We start from the raw sequence: 15956 nt of genomic DNA on the forward strand, positions 1-15956 counted from the left end.
TTACCTTCACCTTTGGCTTTCGGATAAGATCTGTTATTGAAGCATTGAATTCCTTGAGCATATACTTTTCTCCCTAATCTTCTGGAGAGCAGGTAAATAATACACTTCAGTACTGGGACAATATGGGGAAGTGTGGGGACAATATGTGGGAAAGTGCCGTAGAGTTTTTTTAAAAATTCTTTCATGGGACGTGGGCTTCCAGGGCTAGACCAGCATTTATGTTGCCCAACCCAAATTGCACTTGAGAAGGTTTTGGTGGGCTGTTTCTTGAACCGCTGCAGTCCATGTGGTGTAGGTACACCACAGTGCTGTTAGGGAATTCATGGATATTGACCTAGTGACAGTGAAGGAACGGCGATATATTTCCAAGTCAGGATGGTGAGTGACTTGGAGGGGAACTTCCAGGTAGCGGTGTCCCCATGCATCTGCTACCCTTGTCCTTCTTGATGGTAGAGTTTGCAGGTTTGGAAGGTGCTGTCGAAGGAGCCTTGGTGAGCTGTTGCAGTGCATCTTGTAGATGGTACACACTGCTGCCGCTGTATGTCGGTGGTAGAGGGAGTGGATAGTGAAGATGTTGGATGGTGTGCCAATCAAGCAGGCTGCTTTGTCCTGAATGGTGTAAAGCTTCTTGAGTGTTGTTGGAGCTGCACTCATCCAGGCAGGTGGAGAGTATTAGATCACATTCCTGACTTGTGCATTGTAGATGATGGACAGGCTTTGGGGAGTCAGGAGATGAGTTACCTGTCACAGGATTCCTAGCGTCTGACCTGCTCTTGTAGCCACAGTGTTTATATGGCTGGCCCAGTTCAGTTCCTGATCAGTGAGAACCCCCAGGATGTGATATTGGGGGATTCAATTATGATAGTGCTATTGAATGTCAAGGGGAAATAGTTGGATTCTCTCTTATTGGAGATGGTCGTTGCCTAGCACTTGTGTGGCGCGAATGTTACTTGCCAATTATCAGCCCAAGCCTGGATGTTATCTAGCTCTTGCTGCAAATGGATATGGACTGCTTTAGTATCTGAAGAGTCACGAATGGTTCTGAACATTGTGCAATCATCAGCGAACATCCCCACTTCTGACCTTATGATGGAAGGAAGGTAATTGATAAAGCAGCTGAAGATGGTTGTCAAGGACACTACCCCGAGGAACTCCTGCAGTGATGTTCTGGAGCTGAGATGATTGACCCAACAACCACAACTATCTTCCATTGTGCTAGCTTTGACTCAAACCAGTGGAGAATTTTCCCCCGATTCCCATTGACTCCAGTTTTACTAGGGCCCCTTGATTCCACACTCAGTCAAACGCTGCCTTGATGTCAAGGGCAGTCACTCTCTCCTCACCTCGGGAGTTCAGCTCTTTTTGTCCATGTTTGGACTAAGGCTTTAATGAGGCTAGGAGCTGAGTAGCCTTGGAGGAACCCAAACTGGGCATCAGTGAGCAGGTTGTTTCTGAGCAAATGTCACTTGACAGCGTTGTCGACGACCGCTTCTATCACTTTGCTGCCGATGAAGAGTAGACAGATGGGGCTGTAACCGGCCAGGTTGGATGTTTCTGTCTTTTTGTCAACAGGACATACCTGAGCAGTTTTCCACATTGGCGGGTAGATGCCAGTGTTTTAGCTGTACTGGGACAGATTGGCTTGGGCTGCGGCTAGTTCTGGAGCATATTTGCTGGAACTTTGTCAGGGCCCATATCCTTTGCAGTATCCAGTGCTTTCAGCCGTTTGTTGACATCACGTGGAGTGAATTGAATTGGCTGACGACTGGCATCTGTGATGCTGGAGACCTCAGGAGGAGGCCGAGGTGGATCATCCACTCGGCACTTCTGGCTGAAGATTGTAGCAAGTGCTTCAGCCTTATCTTTTGCACTGATGTGCTGGACTCCCCCATAATTGAGGATGGGATATTTGTGGCGTCCGCTCCAGTGAGTTGTTTAATTGCCCACCATTCATGACTGGATATGGCAGGGCTGGAGAGCTTAGATCTGATCCGTTGGTTGTGGGATCGCTTACCTCTGTCTATCGCATGCTGCTTTTGCTGTTTGGTATGCATGTAGTCCTGTGACAAGTGGAGTGCTCTCCCCGCTCCACACAGCCCCATCTGTCCCCACCCCCTCCCATACCCCCACAAACTTACATGTGAAGCAGCATCTCCACTTTGTCCTTCATGGTATGGAGGATTGATGGCACACATGCCCACAGATTAGTTTTGTGCCTCCATATTGCACTTACTTTTATTTAATTTTCTCCTACAATTCTTCCCCCTCTACCTTGCCAGCCTTCTGAAGATTTGAACTACATTTTGAATCTTCCTAAAGCCTATAAGAATTTTTTTCTGCCTTGTGTGGCGACTGATATTTTTACATTTCAGACAGGATGATTTCCTGGTTCCCCGATACAGCCTGCTCAACACCCAAAATGTGTGGTCAGCTCTAAATAATGGATTGTTCCTGCAGAATTGAAGCCTCAACTAACTGCAGAGTTGGCTAATTTCATGTGAGCATACAGTGCACTTATCCTGCACTGCAAAATTGTGCCTTTCAGTTCTATACACGCTGACCTGAACAGCTTAAAATGTCAGTTAGGAGGATAAATGCCAATACAGAGTGCGTGAGCTAACTGATCTGTTTCGATGTTATAAGTTCTATGTAACTTTATGCAATACTGTGGCTCCAACAACAGGCAGAAGCAGACTAACAAGAATCTAAATAATCTGAACTGGCTTGAAATTGTTACTGTTGGGCTCGTTGGTATACAGAGTGTATAGTGGGTGAATGGTCATGGAAGTGCCATTGCTTGGCATGGAGAGTATGAGGGGCCATGGGGGTGGGTAGAGAGGCATAGCTTGGCCTGGGGGGGCATGGGTAAGACCTTTTGAACTTCCCTTTCACAAAAACAGATTATCTGGCCATTTTCAGATTGCTGTTTGTGAAAGTTCGCTGTGCATAAAATTTGCTGCTGACTTTCCTGCATTACAACAATAACTAATCTTCCAAAGTAATTCATTGGCTGTAACAGTATTTTGAGACGCCGATGGTCATGAAACGTACTATATAATTGCAAGCCTTTCTTTTATAAATTGCTCCAAGATGCATTATAACTGACATGAACATTATTCAACAAACCTTTACTTCAAACAACTGTAAATCACAGTGTATAAATCGACCTGGCGTATAAGGCACCCAATTTTTCCAGCCTCAATAATCTTGTTTTTGCACATACTCGGCAAATAAGTCGATCCTCCCTTTTCAGCCAGGACATGCTATACACACATCAGTAGTCAGCCTCAATTTTTCACCCCATAAATGCATGTTTTACTTACCAGTACTTTATAACTGGGTGTAAGGGATTAAGCAGGCGATATGGGCTGTTTTGCGAAGATGTATGGGAGCTTAAGACATGCCCACTCTTTGCATCAGATGCTGGTGACATTTCAAAATGGTGACCACCCACACCTATGGCCAGAACTTCACTTTTATACTCAGTCAGTAACTTGACCCCCATGTGTGGAAGGATTTTTTGAGGCTTCAAAGGTCAATTTATACACTGGCATCTATGGTACATTTAGATGTTAGGTTTTAAGAAGTTTTTTAAAGGAGGAGAGAGGGATAGAGTGATGGATATGCTTAGTAAGAGAATTCCAGAGCTTCGAGCTTAGGCAGCTGAAGGCATAGCCATCAATGTTGAAGTGGTGAAAATTGGGATTGCTCAAGAGGCCAGAATTGTCAGAGCACAGAGATCTTAGAGGGTAATCAGGCTAGAGGAGGCTACAGAGATAGGGAGGAAGAGGTTATGGTGGGATTTGAAAACAAGGATGAAATTTTAAAGTCAAGGTGTTGCTGGACCGAGTTCATCATTGGTCAGTGAGCAGAAGGATAAGGGGTGAACTGGCATCAGAAAGAAACAGGGTTTGCTCTGAGTGGGGAGGCAGCCAGACATGAATTGTTTGGACAATGTTTCCTACATTATAAGAGTGTCCACAATTCAAAAGTACTTTATTGTCTGTAGAACCTTGGAATTTCCAAAGGTAACAAGAAGCGCTTTATAAATGCAAGTCTTTTTTTTAATAGGATGCTTATATATATTTATGTAGATGGAGTTAGAGCAATGTATATTGAGGAAAGATTAAGGAGGGCAGCTGAGGGATCGGGAAGAGACCTAATGGTAGTGGTGCACAAAGGGGAAAGTAAATTGGGGGCCATATTAGAAGGTCCTTAAAAGTCTTGTATGTGGAGATTGGCTCAAGGCTAAAAGATAGGGCATGGGAAACCATATTCTCTGGTACAGTTCTGTTGTTTCATAAAGGAAGCAAGTTCAGCAAAAAAATTGAAGATATAAATAAATTACTGGCAATCTGAGGTGAAAATAATTATGCTACTTTCATAACTAAGAGGGAATATTTTCACATCAATAATAAATAGCAGAGATGGGCTGCACCTAAACAAAGCAGAAACAATGAATCTTGTCAGTAACACTGAAATATTTTTTTCTTTCAAAATACTACTGCAATTTCGCAGATGTTCACCAATCTAAGGACTAAGCAAACCTAACAAAGCTTAACTTCTGAGACCAGATAGGAACGGGCACTATACAGAGCAGTGTGGAAGCTGACTGGGATAATAAAGAGAATTATTTAAACTAGATAGTTGAGAGGAAGTGGCAGGAGGACATTAAATACCAAACAAGAATACCAAACAAGACTGATTGAAGAGTGGAATGTACCACAAGCAAGTATCAATACAGTAACTCAAAGACATTCAGGAGTTAAATACCAGGAAATGGCAGAAACAGAAAAGAGGATCTGAATCTACAGAAGAATGTGGCAGTATTAGTTAAGGGAAAAACATTGGCCAAGATGTCAGGAGAACTTACTGCTCTTCTTTAGATAGTACCTTTAGATTTTTATCTTCTATCTGAGCAGGCAAACTAGTATATTAGTTAAACAAGTCTTTCAAAGCTTTGCATTTCTATCAATGTAGCTCTCCCTCAGTATTGTCCTGGAGTGTCTGCTGATCATATATACATGATTATAAACTCAAGTTCTGGGGTGATTTCTAAGCTGATGACTGAGAGGGCAGAGCACTCTATCAAATGAATTGAATTGGCTCAACAAGCCCAACGTTCACATCTGTGTCCTTGGTACAAAACCTCATCTGCCTGAAACGCATATCAGGAAACTGCAGATGCATTGCCTTTGACATTCCATAGCCATGCACCTTTCACTTGCTGATGCCCAATGCTGGTAGCTGAGGTTCTGTGCCAGGAAAATATATTCTGGACTCTGAAACAATTAGAAACTGCAGCCCATCAAATGTCAAAAATTGAAATTTTATGAGGGAATTCAGGAATGTTCCTTCAGATCTACCTCCCCATCCCAAAAATGAGTCTTGTGTTTATTTGCATATTCCCTATCAGAAATTTCTAAATTAGCTGCCTCAGCAAAACACTTAATTTCTTTATTCATAATGCAACTGGTAGAGTGCTGGGTGTAGTTTCAAGTTAGGTTATAACAAGCTTGTCAACCAGCGCTTTCGGAATGTCATTAGTTTGCATGCCTCTACTCAGTGTTGGCTTTGAGTTGTCAATGTCTTTGGACGCTATGCGAGCATCTTTGAAACTGTTAGTCAGTATTTGCTACTTTTGTAGCTTGGTATTTACTGCACATGTCTGTCTCCCATTCTTTGCACACTAAACATGGATCAGTTGGGGAGTTCTGCAGTGTCTGCCGAACTTTGCAGTAGTTTATTTATTACTTGGTGACATTGATTGTCTGTTGCTGGCTGAGTCTCAGCGCTTCAGTAGCAGTTGACTGCTATGACTTAACATGGGAGCCTGGTGCTTTAATTTTCCTGCTGATTTATATAGCGCACTGATAGTTACTCATATTACTGTTTATATCAGGGATCAAAGATGGTACAATACAAAACTCCAATCAAAGTCTGCATAGCAATTGGGTTTTGCAGTGAATTCATCTGTTGCAGTGTGAGTGGAATCTCCATTTGAACCCCAGCCACATTCCTTAAATACTCCGTCGCAGCCTGTTTAATGTCATATTCCTGTGTTATATTGATGTGCATTTATTTATTTTTATCTTCAGCTGGATCAAACTTGGATCAGGAGAGCAAGAGGACTGCCCACTTCAAATCGTTATGGCAACAAAATGTAAATGTGTTCGGCTCCTCATCCAGACCACCCTGTGTGGAGGAATTGCATCAAGAGGCCCAACTCAACCTTCAGGCTCTGCTTCAAGGTATGAACGGATTCTGAAATTTAATAGCATGACTAGCAATTGAAAAGTCAGGTTAAACACTTAAATATATATTGACTGTGTCACTCTTAATTAGGAGAAGGGTTGGAATGGTTCTCACAGCAGCATCAAATCTTTGCTTTTAAAGTGCCATGCTCAGCAACTCCTCTGCTCCTGTTCTCCTGCTCATCTAGAACTCTGTCCAGGCTCTTCTTTCTCTGTGCTCCACTCTCTCTCCGAGCTCGTACTTTCTCTCCGTGCTCCCGCTCTCTCTCTGTACTCCTGCTCTCTCTCTGTGCCCCTGTTCTCTCTCTGTGCTCCTGCTTCCTCTGTGCTCCTGCTCGCTTTCTGTGCTCCTGCTCTCTCCATGCTCCTGCTCTCTCTCAGTGCTCCTGCTCTCTCCCTGTGCTCCTGCTCTCTCTCTGTGCTCTTGCTCTCTCTATGTGCTCTTACTCTCTCCTTACTGCTACTCTCTCTCCATGCTCCTGCTCTCTCTCTCTATGCTCCTGCTCGCTGTCTGTGCCCCTATTCTCTCTCTGTGCTCCTGCTCTCTCTCTGTGCTCCTGCTCACTCTCTGTGCTCCTGTTCTCTCTGTGCTCATACTCTCTCCTTGCTCCTGCTCTCTGTGCTCCTGCCCACTTTCTGTTCTCCTGCTCTCTCTGTGCACCTGCTCTCTCTCTCTGTGCTTCTGCTCACTCTCTGTGCTCCTGTTCTCTCTGTGCTCATACTCTCTCCTTGCTCCTGCTCTCTCTGTGCTCCTGCCCACTCTCTGTTCTCCAGCTCTCTCTGTGCTCCTGCTCGCTCTCTGTGCTCCTGCTCTCTCTGTGCTCCTACTCTCTCCTTGCCCCTGCTCTCTCTCTGTGCTCCTGCTCTCTCTTCGTGCTCCCGCTTGCTCTCTGTGTTGCCGCTAGCTCTGTGCTCCTGCTCTCTCTTGCTCCTACTCTCTCTCTGTGCTCCTGCTCTCTCCTGTGCTCCTGCTCGCTCTCTGCGCTCCTGCTCTCTCTCCGTGCTCCTACTATCTCTCCGTGCTCCTGTTCTCTCTCTCCATGCTCCTGCTCTCTCTCTGTGCTCCTGTTCTCTCCATGCTCCTGCTCTCTCTCTGTGCTCCTGCTCTCTCTCTGTGCTCTTGCTCTCTCCTGTGCTCCTGCTCGCTCTCTGCGCTCCTGCTCTCTCTCTGTGCTCCTGCTCGCTCTCTGTGCTCCTGCCCTCTCTGTGCTCCTACTCCCTCCTTGCTCCTACTCTCTCTCCATGCTCCTGCTCTCTCTCTCTGTGCTCCTGCTCTCTCCGTGCTCCTGCTCTCTCTCTGTGCTCCTGCTCTCTCCTGTGCTCCTGCTCGCTCTTTGCGCTCCTGCTCTCTCTCTGTGCTCCTGCTCGCTCTCTGTGCTCCTGCCCTCTCTGTGCTCCTACTCTCTCCTTGCTCCTACTCTCTCTCCATGCTCCTGCTTGCTCTATGTGCTCCTGCTCTCTCTCTGTGCTCCTGCTCACTCTCTGTGCTCCTGCTCTTTCACTGTTCTAACTCTCTTCTTGCTCCTGATCTCACTCCGTGCTCCTGCTCGCTCTCTGTGCTCCTGCTGTCTCTGTGCTCCTGTTCTCTCTGTGCTCCTGCTCGCTTTCTGTCCTCCTGCTCTCTCCATGCTCCTGCTCTCTCTCAGTGCTCCTCCTGTCTCCCTGTGCTCCTGCTCTCTCTCTGTACTCCTGCTTGCACTCTGTGCTCCTGCTCTCTCTGTGCTCATACTCTCTCCTTGCTCATACTCTGTCTCCATGCTCCTGCTCGCTCTCTGTGCTCCTGCTCTCTCTGTGCTCATACTCTCTCCTTGCTCCTGCTCTCTCTCTGTGCTCCTGCTCTCTCTGTGCTCATACTCTCTCCTTGCTCCTGCTCTCTCTCTGTGCTCCTGCTCTCTCTGTGCTCATACTCTCTCCTTGCTCCTGCTCTCTCTCTGTGCTCCTGCTCTCTCTTCGTGCTCCCGCTTGCTCTCTGTGTTGCCGCTATCTCTGTGCTCCTGCTCTCCCTCTTGCTCCTACTCTCTCTCTGTGCTCCTGCTCGCTCTGTGCCCCTGCCCTCTCTGTGCTCCCACTCCCTCCTTGCTCCTACTCTCTCTCCGTGCTCCTGCTCTCTCTCTCCATGCTCCTGCTCTCTCTCTCTGTGCTCCTGCTCTCTCCGTGCTCCTGCTCTCTCTCTGTGCTCCTGCTCTCTCCTGTGCTCTAGCTCGCTCTCTGCGCTCCTGCTCTCTCTCTGTGCTCCTGCTCGCTCTCTGTGCTCCTGCCCTCTCTGTGCTCCTACTTCCTCCTTGCTCCTACTCTCTCTCCATGCTCCTGCTCTATCTCTGTGCTCCTGCTCTCTCCGTGCTCCTGCTCTCTCTCTGTGCTCCTGCTCTCTCCTGTGCTCCTGCTCACTCTCTGCGCTCCTGCTTTCTCTCTGTGCTCCTACTCTCTCCTTGCTCTTGCTCTCCCTCCTTGCTTCTGCTCTCTCCCCATGCTCCTGCTCTCTCTCTGTGCTCCTGCTTTCTCTCTTTGCTCCTGCTTGCTCCCATGCTCCTGTTCTCTCTCCATACTCCTGCTCTCTCACCTTGCTCCTGCTCTCTCTCTATGCTCCAACTGTCTCTTCATGCCCCCGCTCTCTCCGTGCTCCTGCTCTCCCTCCAAGCTCCTGCTCTCTCTTCATGTTCCTGCTCTCCCTCCGAGCTGCTGCTCTCCCTCCAAGCTCCTGCTCTCTCTCCGAGCTCCTGCTCTCTCTCTGTGCTCCTGCTATCTCTTCGTGCTCCTGCTCCCTCCATGTTTCTGTTCTCTCTCTGGGCCCCAGCTCTCTCTCTGCTCCTGCTCTCTCTCCGGGCTGCTGCTCTTTCTCTGTGTTCCTGTTCTCTGTGCGCTCCTGCTCTTTCCGCTCTCCTACTCTCTCTCTGTGCTCCTGCTCCCTCCATGCACCTGCTCTTTCTCTGGACTCCTGTTCTCTCCATGCCCCTGCTCTCTCCATGCCCTTGCTCTCTCCATGCTCCAGCTCTCTCTGAGCTCTTTATCTCTCTGCCTTCCAGATCTTTACAAGCTCCTGCTCTCTCCATGTTCCTTCTCTCTCTCCATGTTCCTACTCTCTCTCCGTGCTCCTACTCTCTCTCCGTGCTCCTGCTCTCTCTGTGTTCCTGTTCTCTTTTCTGTCTCCTGCGCTCTATCTATGCTCCAGCTCTCTCTCCATGCCCCTGCTCTCTCCATGTTCCTGTTCTCTCTCTGGACTCCAGCTCTCTCTCTGTGCTCCAGCTCTCTCCGTGTTCCTGCTCTTTCTCCTAAAGTACTAAAATATTAAAGTACTGAAGACTTGTGCTCCAGAACTTGCTGCACCCCTAGCCAAGCTGTTCCAGCACAGCTACAACACTGGCATCTACCTGGCTATGTGGAAAATTGCCCAGGCATGTCCTGTACACAAAAAGCAAGACAAATCCAACCCGGCCAATTACTGCCCCATCAGTCTACTCTCCATCATCAGTAAAGTAATGGAAGGGGTCACCAACAGTGCTATCAAGTGGCTATTACTTAGCAATAACCTATTCACCAGTTTGGATTCCGCCTGGGCCACTCAGCTCCTGACCTCATTACAACCTTGGTTCAAACATGGACAAAAGAGCTGAACTCCCGAGGTGAGGTGAGTGTGATTGCCCTTGACATCAAGGCTGCATTTGACTGAGTGTGGCATCAAGGAGTCCCAGCAAAACTGGAGTCAATGGGAATCAGGGGGAAAACTCTCCACTGGTTGGAGTCTTACCTAGCACAAAGGAAAATGATTATGGTTGCTGGAGGTCAGTCATCACAGCTCCAGAACATCATTGCAGGAGTTCCTCAGAGTAGTGTCCTTGGCCCAACCATCTTTAGCTGCTTTATCAATGACCGTCCTTCCATCATGAGGTCAGAAGTGGGGATGTTCGCTGATGATTGCACAATGTTCAGCACCATTCACGACTCCTCAGATACTGAAGCAGTCCATGTCCAAATCAGCAAGACCTGGACAATATCCAGGCTTGGGCTGACAAGTGAAAAGTAACATTCATGCCACACAAGCGTCAGGCAATGACCATCTCCAACAAGAGAGAATCCAACCATCAACCCTTAATGTTCAAGGCATTACCATCATTGAATCCCCCACTATCAACATCCTGGGGGTTACCATTGACCAGAAGCTGAACTGGACTAACCACATAAATAATGTGGCTACAAGAGCAGGTCAGAGGCTAGGAATCATGCGATGAGTAACTCACCTCCTGACTCCCTAACACCTGTCCACCATCTACAAGGCACAAGTCAGGAGTGTGATGGAATATTCTCCACTTGCCTGAATGAATGCAGTCCCACAACACTGAAGAAGCTTAACACCATCCAGGACAGAGCAGCCCGCTTGATTGGCACCACATCCACGAATATTCATTCCCTCCAACACCAAAGCATAATAGCAGTACTGTGTACCATCTACAAGATGCACTGCAGGAATTGACCAAGGCTTCTGAGACAGCACCTTCCAAACCCACGACCACTACCATCTAGAAGGACAAGGGCAGCAGATAGATGGGAACACCACCACCTGGAATTTCCCCTCCAAGTCACTCACCATCCTGACTTGAAATATATCACCGTTCCTTCACAGTCACTAGGTCAAAATCCTTGAACTCCCTCCCGAACAGCACTGTGGGTGTACCTCCACCACATGGACTGCAGCGGTTCAAGAAGGCAGCTTATCACCACCACCTTCTCAAGGGCAACTAGGGATGGGCAATAAATGCTGGCCCAGCCAGCGAAGCACACATCCCGAGAATGAATAAAAAAATATATTTTACAGAGAGGCATTAACTCATTTAAAAGAAACAGATTAAAACCTCTGTTAAAGTCAAGGAGAGAGGCATCTGATGAGGGTGTTTTACAGTAGTGGAAGTAGGCAGTCTTTGTATTGGAAAGGTTATGTGAGCAGAAGCTCAGTTTGGGATTGCGATTGATTAGGATGCCAAGGTTGTGAGCATTATGATTCAACCTTCGACCATAAGCAGGGAGGGAGAAAGAACCAGTGACAAGGGTGCAAGGAATTGTGGCTTCAGTCATTCTGATGTTTACCTGAATGGAGTTGTCGCTCATCCAAGGTTGGATGTTGGACAAGCTAACATTCCAGAGATTGTGGAACATTTGAGGCAAGTTGTGGAGAGATAACTTTGTTTGGTGAGAGTGTACAAGTGGGAGCTAACAGCCTTCACTTGTTCCTTATCTACATCAGAAGGTAGTCCCTCTGAACTGGACAATGGAAGAGCTGTTGGGGGAAGATAATATGCATCAAGTTAGTCAAAGGCTGCAGATCAGGAGAGAGACCACAGTCTTTGCTTTCATCACAGAACAAATGAAGGTTCTGCAATTGGCCTCAATCAGTCTCTTTGGTTAGGAAGGTGGCAAAAAATTGTTCCCACTCTGATTCCTGTCCATTGACAGTAATTGGAAAATGTCTGTAACCTGACAGATATTGTCTAACAGGAAAGGTGGAGGCACTTAGCTGCTCAAACCTTCAAGTAAAATTGTGAATTGGGCCTGATGATGTTACTACCCTGACCTGTACATATAAGCAAGTCCTTGGCAACTCGGAGTGAGCATCCCCTTCGTCTGCTCAAAAGAGCAGGTTAACATTGAGACACAGCAGGAAGACACTGGGATCAGAGGGTAAATCGTCGCCTTCATTTTAACTGCTGGGCGCGGACCCAACCTGATCAGGCGTAAAATAGCACGCGATGTTGCCAGGCGAGCATCCTGATGTCATTGTGCGCTTGCACGGTATTTCACTCGGTGGGTGCGAGGCGGTGCCGGAGCCTTGCCTGCCATTAACTAATAGGCCACTTACGGCCATTACCAGTCCAATTGATGGCGATTTTTCATTGCCCGTGCAATTTCGCACTCGTCGCACCGGCAAAACGGGCAGGCGGCCAGCCAACATTTTCAAAAATCTCATCCAAGGGCAGGACAAAAAGGGTCAGCAGCATTGCCACTGTGAGTAGTGAGGAGTTTTGGAGATAGTTTGCTGCTGGTTGCTTATTGGTACTTGGTACTCTCTCAGGGCTTCATTGTCAGCATTTCCAGGCTTCATTTCAAGACTCATTGCTGTCTGCCAGGCTCCCGGAGGATTCAGACCATGTGGACCCTTCCAGGTATCAGACAGCATTCCCTTACCCTGGTAATGGAGATTGTGATTTCCACTGGTGGCACCTCCTCTGAGGAAGAAGAGAAGGGCAGAAGGGAGAGGAGGCCAGGTATGCAGCCTCTAAGGGAGGGACCTGTGGGAGGAGAGGCGCAGGCACAAGGGGCGCAGGGCCAGCAGGAAGCCCAAGGCAGAAGAGGCCACAGAAGACATCACTATCCTGCTGCCAGGGTTTACAGGCAGCGATGCAGCTACCTCAATATGTCTGAGATGCAATGCCGAAGGAGGCTCTGCCTCTCAAGGGATTCCTCTAATTGTCAGATCATCGGGCTTGAGATTAGCTCCGACTGTGTGGGTGGACACCCCATGCCAGTGGCTCTGAAGATCACAGTGGCCCTCAACCTCCAAGCCTCCAGCTCTTTCCAGGGGTCAATGCGGGATCTGTGTGGAGTCTCCCAATCAGCTGTCCACAGTTGTGTCAAGCTGGTGACAGAAGCTGTGTTCAGGCAGATACTGACCTTTATTCTTTACCGTATGGTGGAGGCCAGCCAGGCTGAGCGAGCCAGAGGCTTTGCAGCGATTGCTGGGTTACCCCATGTCCAACGTGCCATCGACTGTACACATGTGGCCATCAAGGCATCAGCGGGTCAACCAGGTGCCTTCATCAACAGGAAGGGCTTCCACGCCATGAACACGAGATAGCACGTGACCATAGGACGCAGGTTCTGCAACAAAAACAAGAATTGCTGGAAAAGCTCAGCAGGTCTGACAGCATCTGTGGAGAGAAAGACAGAGCTAACGTTTCGAGTCAGTATGACTCTTCAGAGGAAGAAGTCATACGGACTTGAAACATTAACCCTTTCTTTCTCTCCACAGATGCTATCAGACCTGCTGAATTTTTCCGGCAATTTTTGTTTTTGTTTCAGATTTCCAGCATCCGCAGTATTTTGCTTTTACCTGCAGATTCTGCAAGTCTGTGCAAGGTACCCTGGCAGCTCCTATGACGCTTACATCCTCAGCCGCTCCCAGGTGCCGAGGCTCTTCAGTGCTCCAGCCCGACTGGAAGCATTGGCTGCTGGGTGATGAGGGCTATCCATTGAAGAGGTGGCTTATGACGCCTGTCTGCCACCTAAGAACAGAGGTAGAGAAGGGTTATAATACGAGTCATGTCTCCATAAGGGCGGTGGTAGAGAGGACCATAAGTCTTCTCAAGATGCACTTCTGAAGCCTGGACCATTCAGGGGGAGCACTGCAATACCCCCCAGAGCAGGTGTCACTGATCATGGTTACATGCTGCGCTCTCAATAATCTGGCACTGGCAAGGGGGCACACACTGGAGAAAGAGGATTTAGACTCAGCTGCACAGGCCACAGAGGATGAATCCAGTAGTGAGTCAGAAGAGGAGCACGGTGAGGAGAATGCTGAGGGTGTGGAGCCAGACCTCGGCAACCTCCAGGGAGGCAGGGACACCAGGGACGCTATGATCCAACGTTCCTTCAGCTAGGCTACCAAAGATCAGCTTCAAATGCATGCCAGGGCTGCCGTCTCCATCCCGGATGTCTGAAAGGACCCTTTCATTTGAACACAAAGAACACTCTGTGCCTGTACAATAAAGTTCAGAGCCACTTACGTCCAGTATTAAATACTGGCATACCCTGCACCAATAAAATAACAGGATGAAACATACTCAGTCCATGATGACAAAAACAAAATTAGTCTCATTTTAACAATTTCAAACTATTTTCATCAACTTCTCCAGTCTTCATTTTCAGACCAGTATAGGTAAAGTAAACATAAATGAACATAAAATCACCCGTGACCTGTCCCTCTTGTGCTCATGGTGTCTATAACTTATGCATGCGAATGCTATGCCTTTGTGCCCCCCACCCCCCGCCCCTCACTGGCACCGGCTTTGGAGACAGCCTGCTGACTCTGCTGTCCTGTTGGTCTTGATGACCTTGGTGGTCATCCTTTGGTCAGAGGAGCCTGTGCTGCCCCCGCCTGGGAGGGAGCGGCCAGTGCCACGGCTGGCATCGCCCCTGTCATCATCAGATGTGACGGTCACTGGCAGAGAGGCAGAGGATCTGCTACTATCATCTGCAGCGCCCTGAGAGGAATCCACAGAGACGACAAGCAGCTCGTGCACCAACGTGAGGTCACTCTGCACCTCCCTGTTCGTCATTGATGGACAGGCAACTAGCCGGGATACTGGGTGCCCCATTCATCTCCCAATCTGACACTGACAACCTGAGCACAGTGCCAGTGTGAGGGCTTGCAGGTCCGAGCACAACCCCAGGAACCCCTCACTCTGTCTCTAGAGATGTCTCTCCATGAGAGTCGCCACTTTCTCAATGTAGGAGGCAGTGCGTTCAGCCATGAGGGTCAACGCAGTGCTGCTGCTCCACATGGACTCCTCCATAACGGAGACCATGACACACATACCCTCATGGATCTCAGCCAGATCCTCCACATATCCTGCTGGACATCCAGCATCTGCCGCCTAATGGACAACTCCAGAGGCTCATCATCTGCTTTCGACTGAGCATCGCCCTGGTCTCCAGCAGTCCTCCGACTGTTGGCACACTGAGAACTCTCTGTCTCCGCCTGCACCTCAAGCAAGTACGAAGTGCCCTCACCAATGTGCACCGAGATACTAGCCGCCGAACTAATGCCCACCGAGATGCTGGTATTTGCACTGGTGCCTGCTTCAGAGAGCAGGTGTGTTGCAGGTACAACAGAAGCTCGGTGGTCCTCCGGTGTCAGGGGTGGCCCTTCAGGGTCTGCAGAGCAAATGCCTGCTGTTGAACCTAAAAGGGAGAAGAAGGACATGTCATTAGTTAAGGTCATCACCTGTGCATCCCAGGTACCCTGGTGAGATACTGGAGATCTGCATCATGGTGCCATCATCTTCCAATGAACAATGGGGACTCCAGGGTCGAGGCTCACATCAGTGAAAAAACTACATTAGAATGGTTGCACAATCAAAACTCTCACCTCTGTGCACTGTACTCTTACCTTCGACTGGCACCTCTGCCTCTCCACGCGCAGTTGCACATGGAGCGTCCTGGCTTTCAAGCCCCAGGATGTCTTGCTTGAACCTGCTGAGCAGCAGGAGGTTGAGCGGCTTTCCACCTGTAAATGCCCTCTCTGCCTGATTATGGCTTGTCTTCTCCTGAAAGAACAGAGAAGCATTGATTAGTCCACTCTCTACCTGCAGCGCCATTGCAGCCTGGCCAACCCCACTTGAGGAACACCTTGCAGGGCACATCCAAGTCGTGGCCCTCGAGCCGCAAAACACTCAGTCCAAGCAGCCAGAGCTCACCCCTTGGCCAGCTCTGGCACCATTAACAGTTGGCACTCAGACTCTAACACCCCTGAGGTCCACCAGTGACGCCCATCTTAACACTTCTGCACACTGACCCATGTCAACATGGTACTCACCCTTCCTGAGCGCAGCAGATCATTGAAGCTCTTCTGGCATTGCATCTATGTGCACCGCACCATGTCATGGCTGCTCACCATTGCTGCCACCTCCTCCCATGTCCTCTTGGTGAGGTGTG

At 48.6% G+C, this 15956-nt stretch overlaps 1 protein-coding gene across 4 annotated transcripts in view; it reads left to right on the forward strand.

Annotated features, from left to right (window-relative positions):
* Positions 1-15956, forward strand: part of nhsl2 (NHS-like 2) — a 350353-nt gene that overhangs the window by 301267 nt on the left and 33130 nt on the right. For all 4 annotated transcript variants that reach the window (XM_078547026.1, XM_078547027.1, XM_078547028.1 and 1 more), the window contains exon 2: positions 6099-6251. In XM_078547026.1, coding sequence (XP_078403152.1) covers positions 6099-6251 — 153 coding nt within the window. The remainder of the gene's footprint in view (positions 1-6098; positions 6252-15956) is intronic.

Source organism: Cetorhinus maximus, chromosome 8, assembly GCF_964194155.1.
Source record: "Cetorhinus maximus chromosome 8, sCetMax3.hap1.1, whole genome shotgun sequence".
Classification (NCBI taxonomy): Eukaryota; Metazoa; Chordata; class Chondrichthyes; order Lamniformes; family Cetorhinidae; genus Cetorhinus; species Cetorhinus maximus.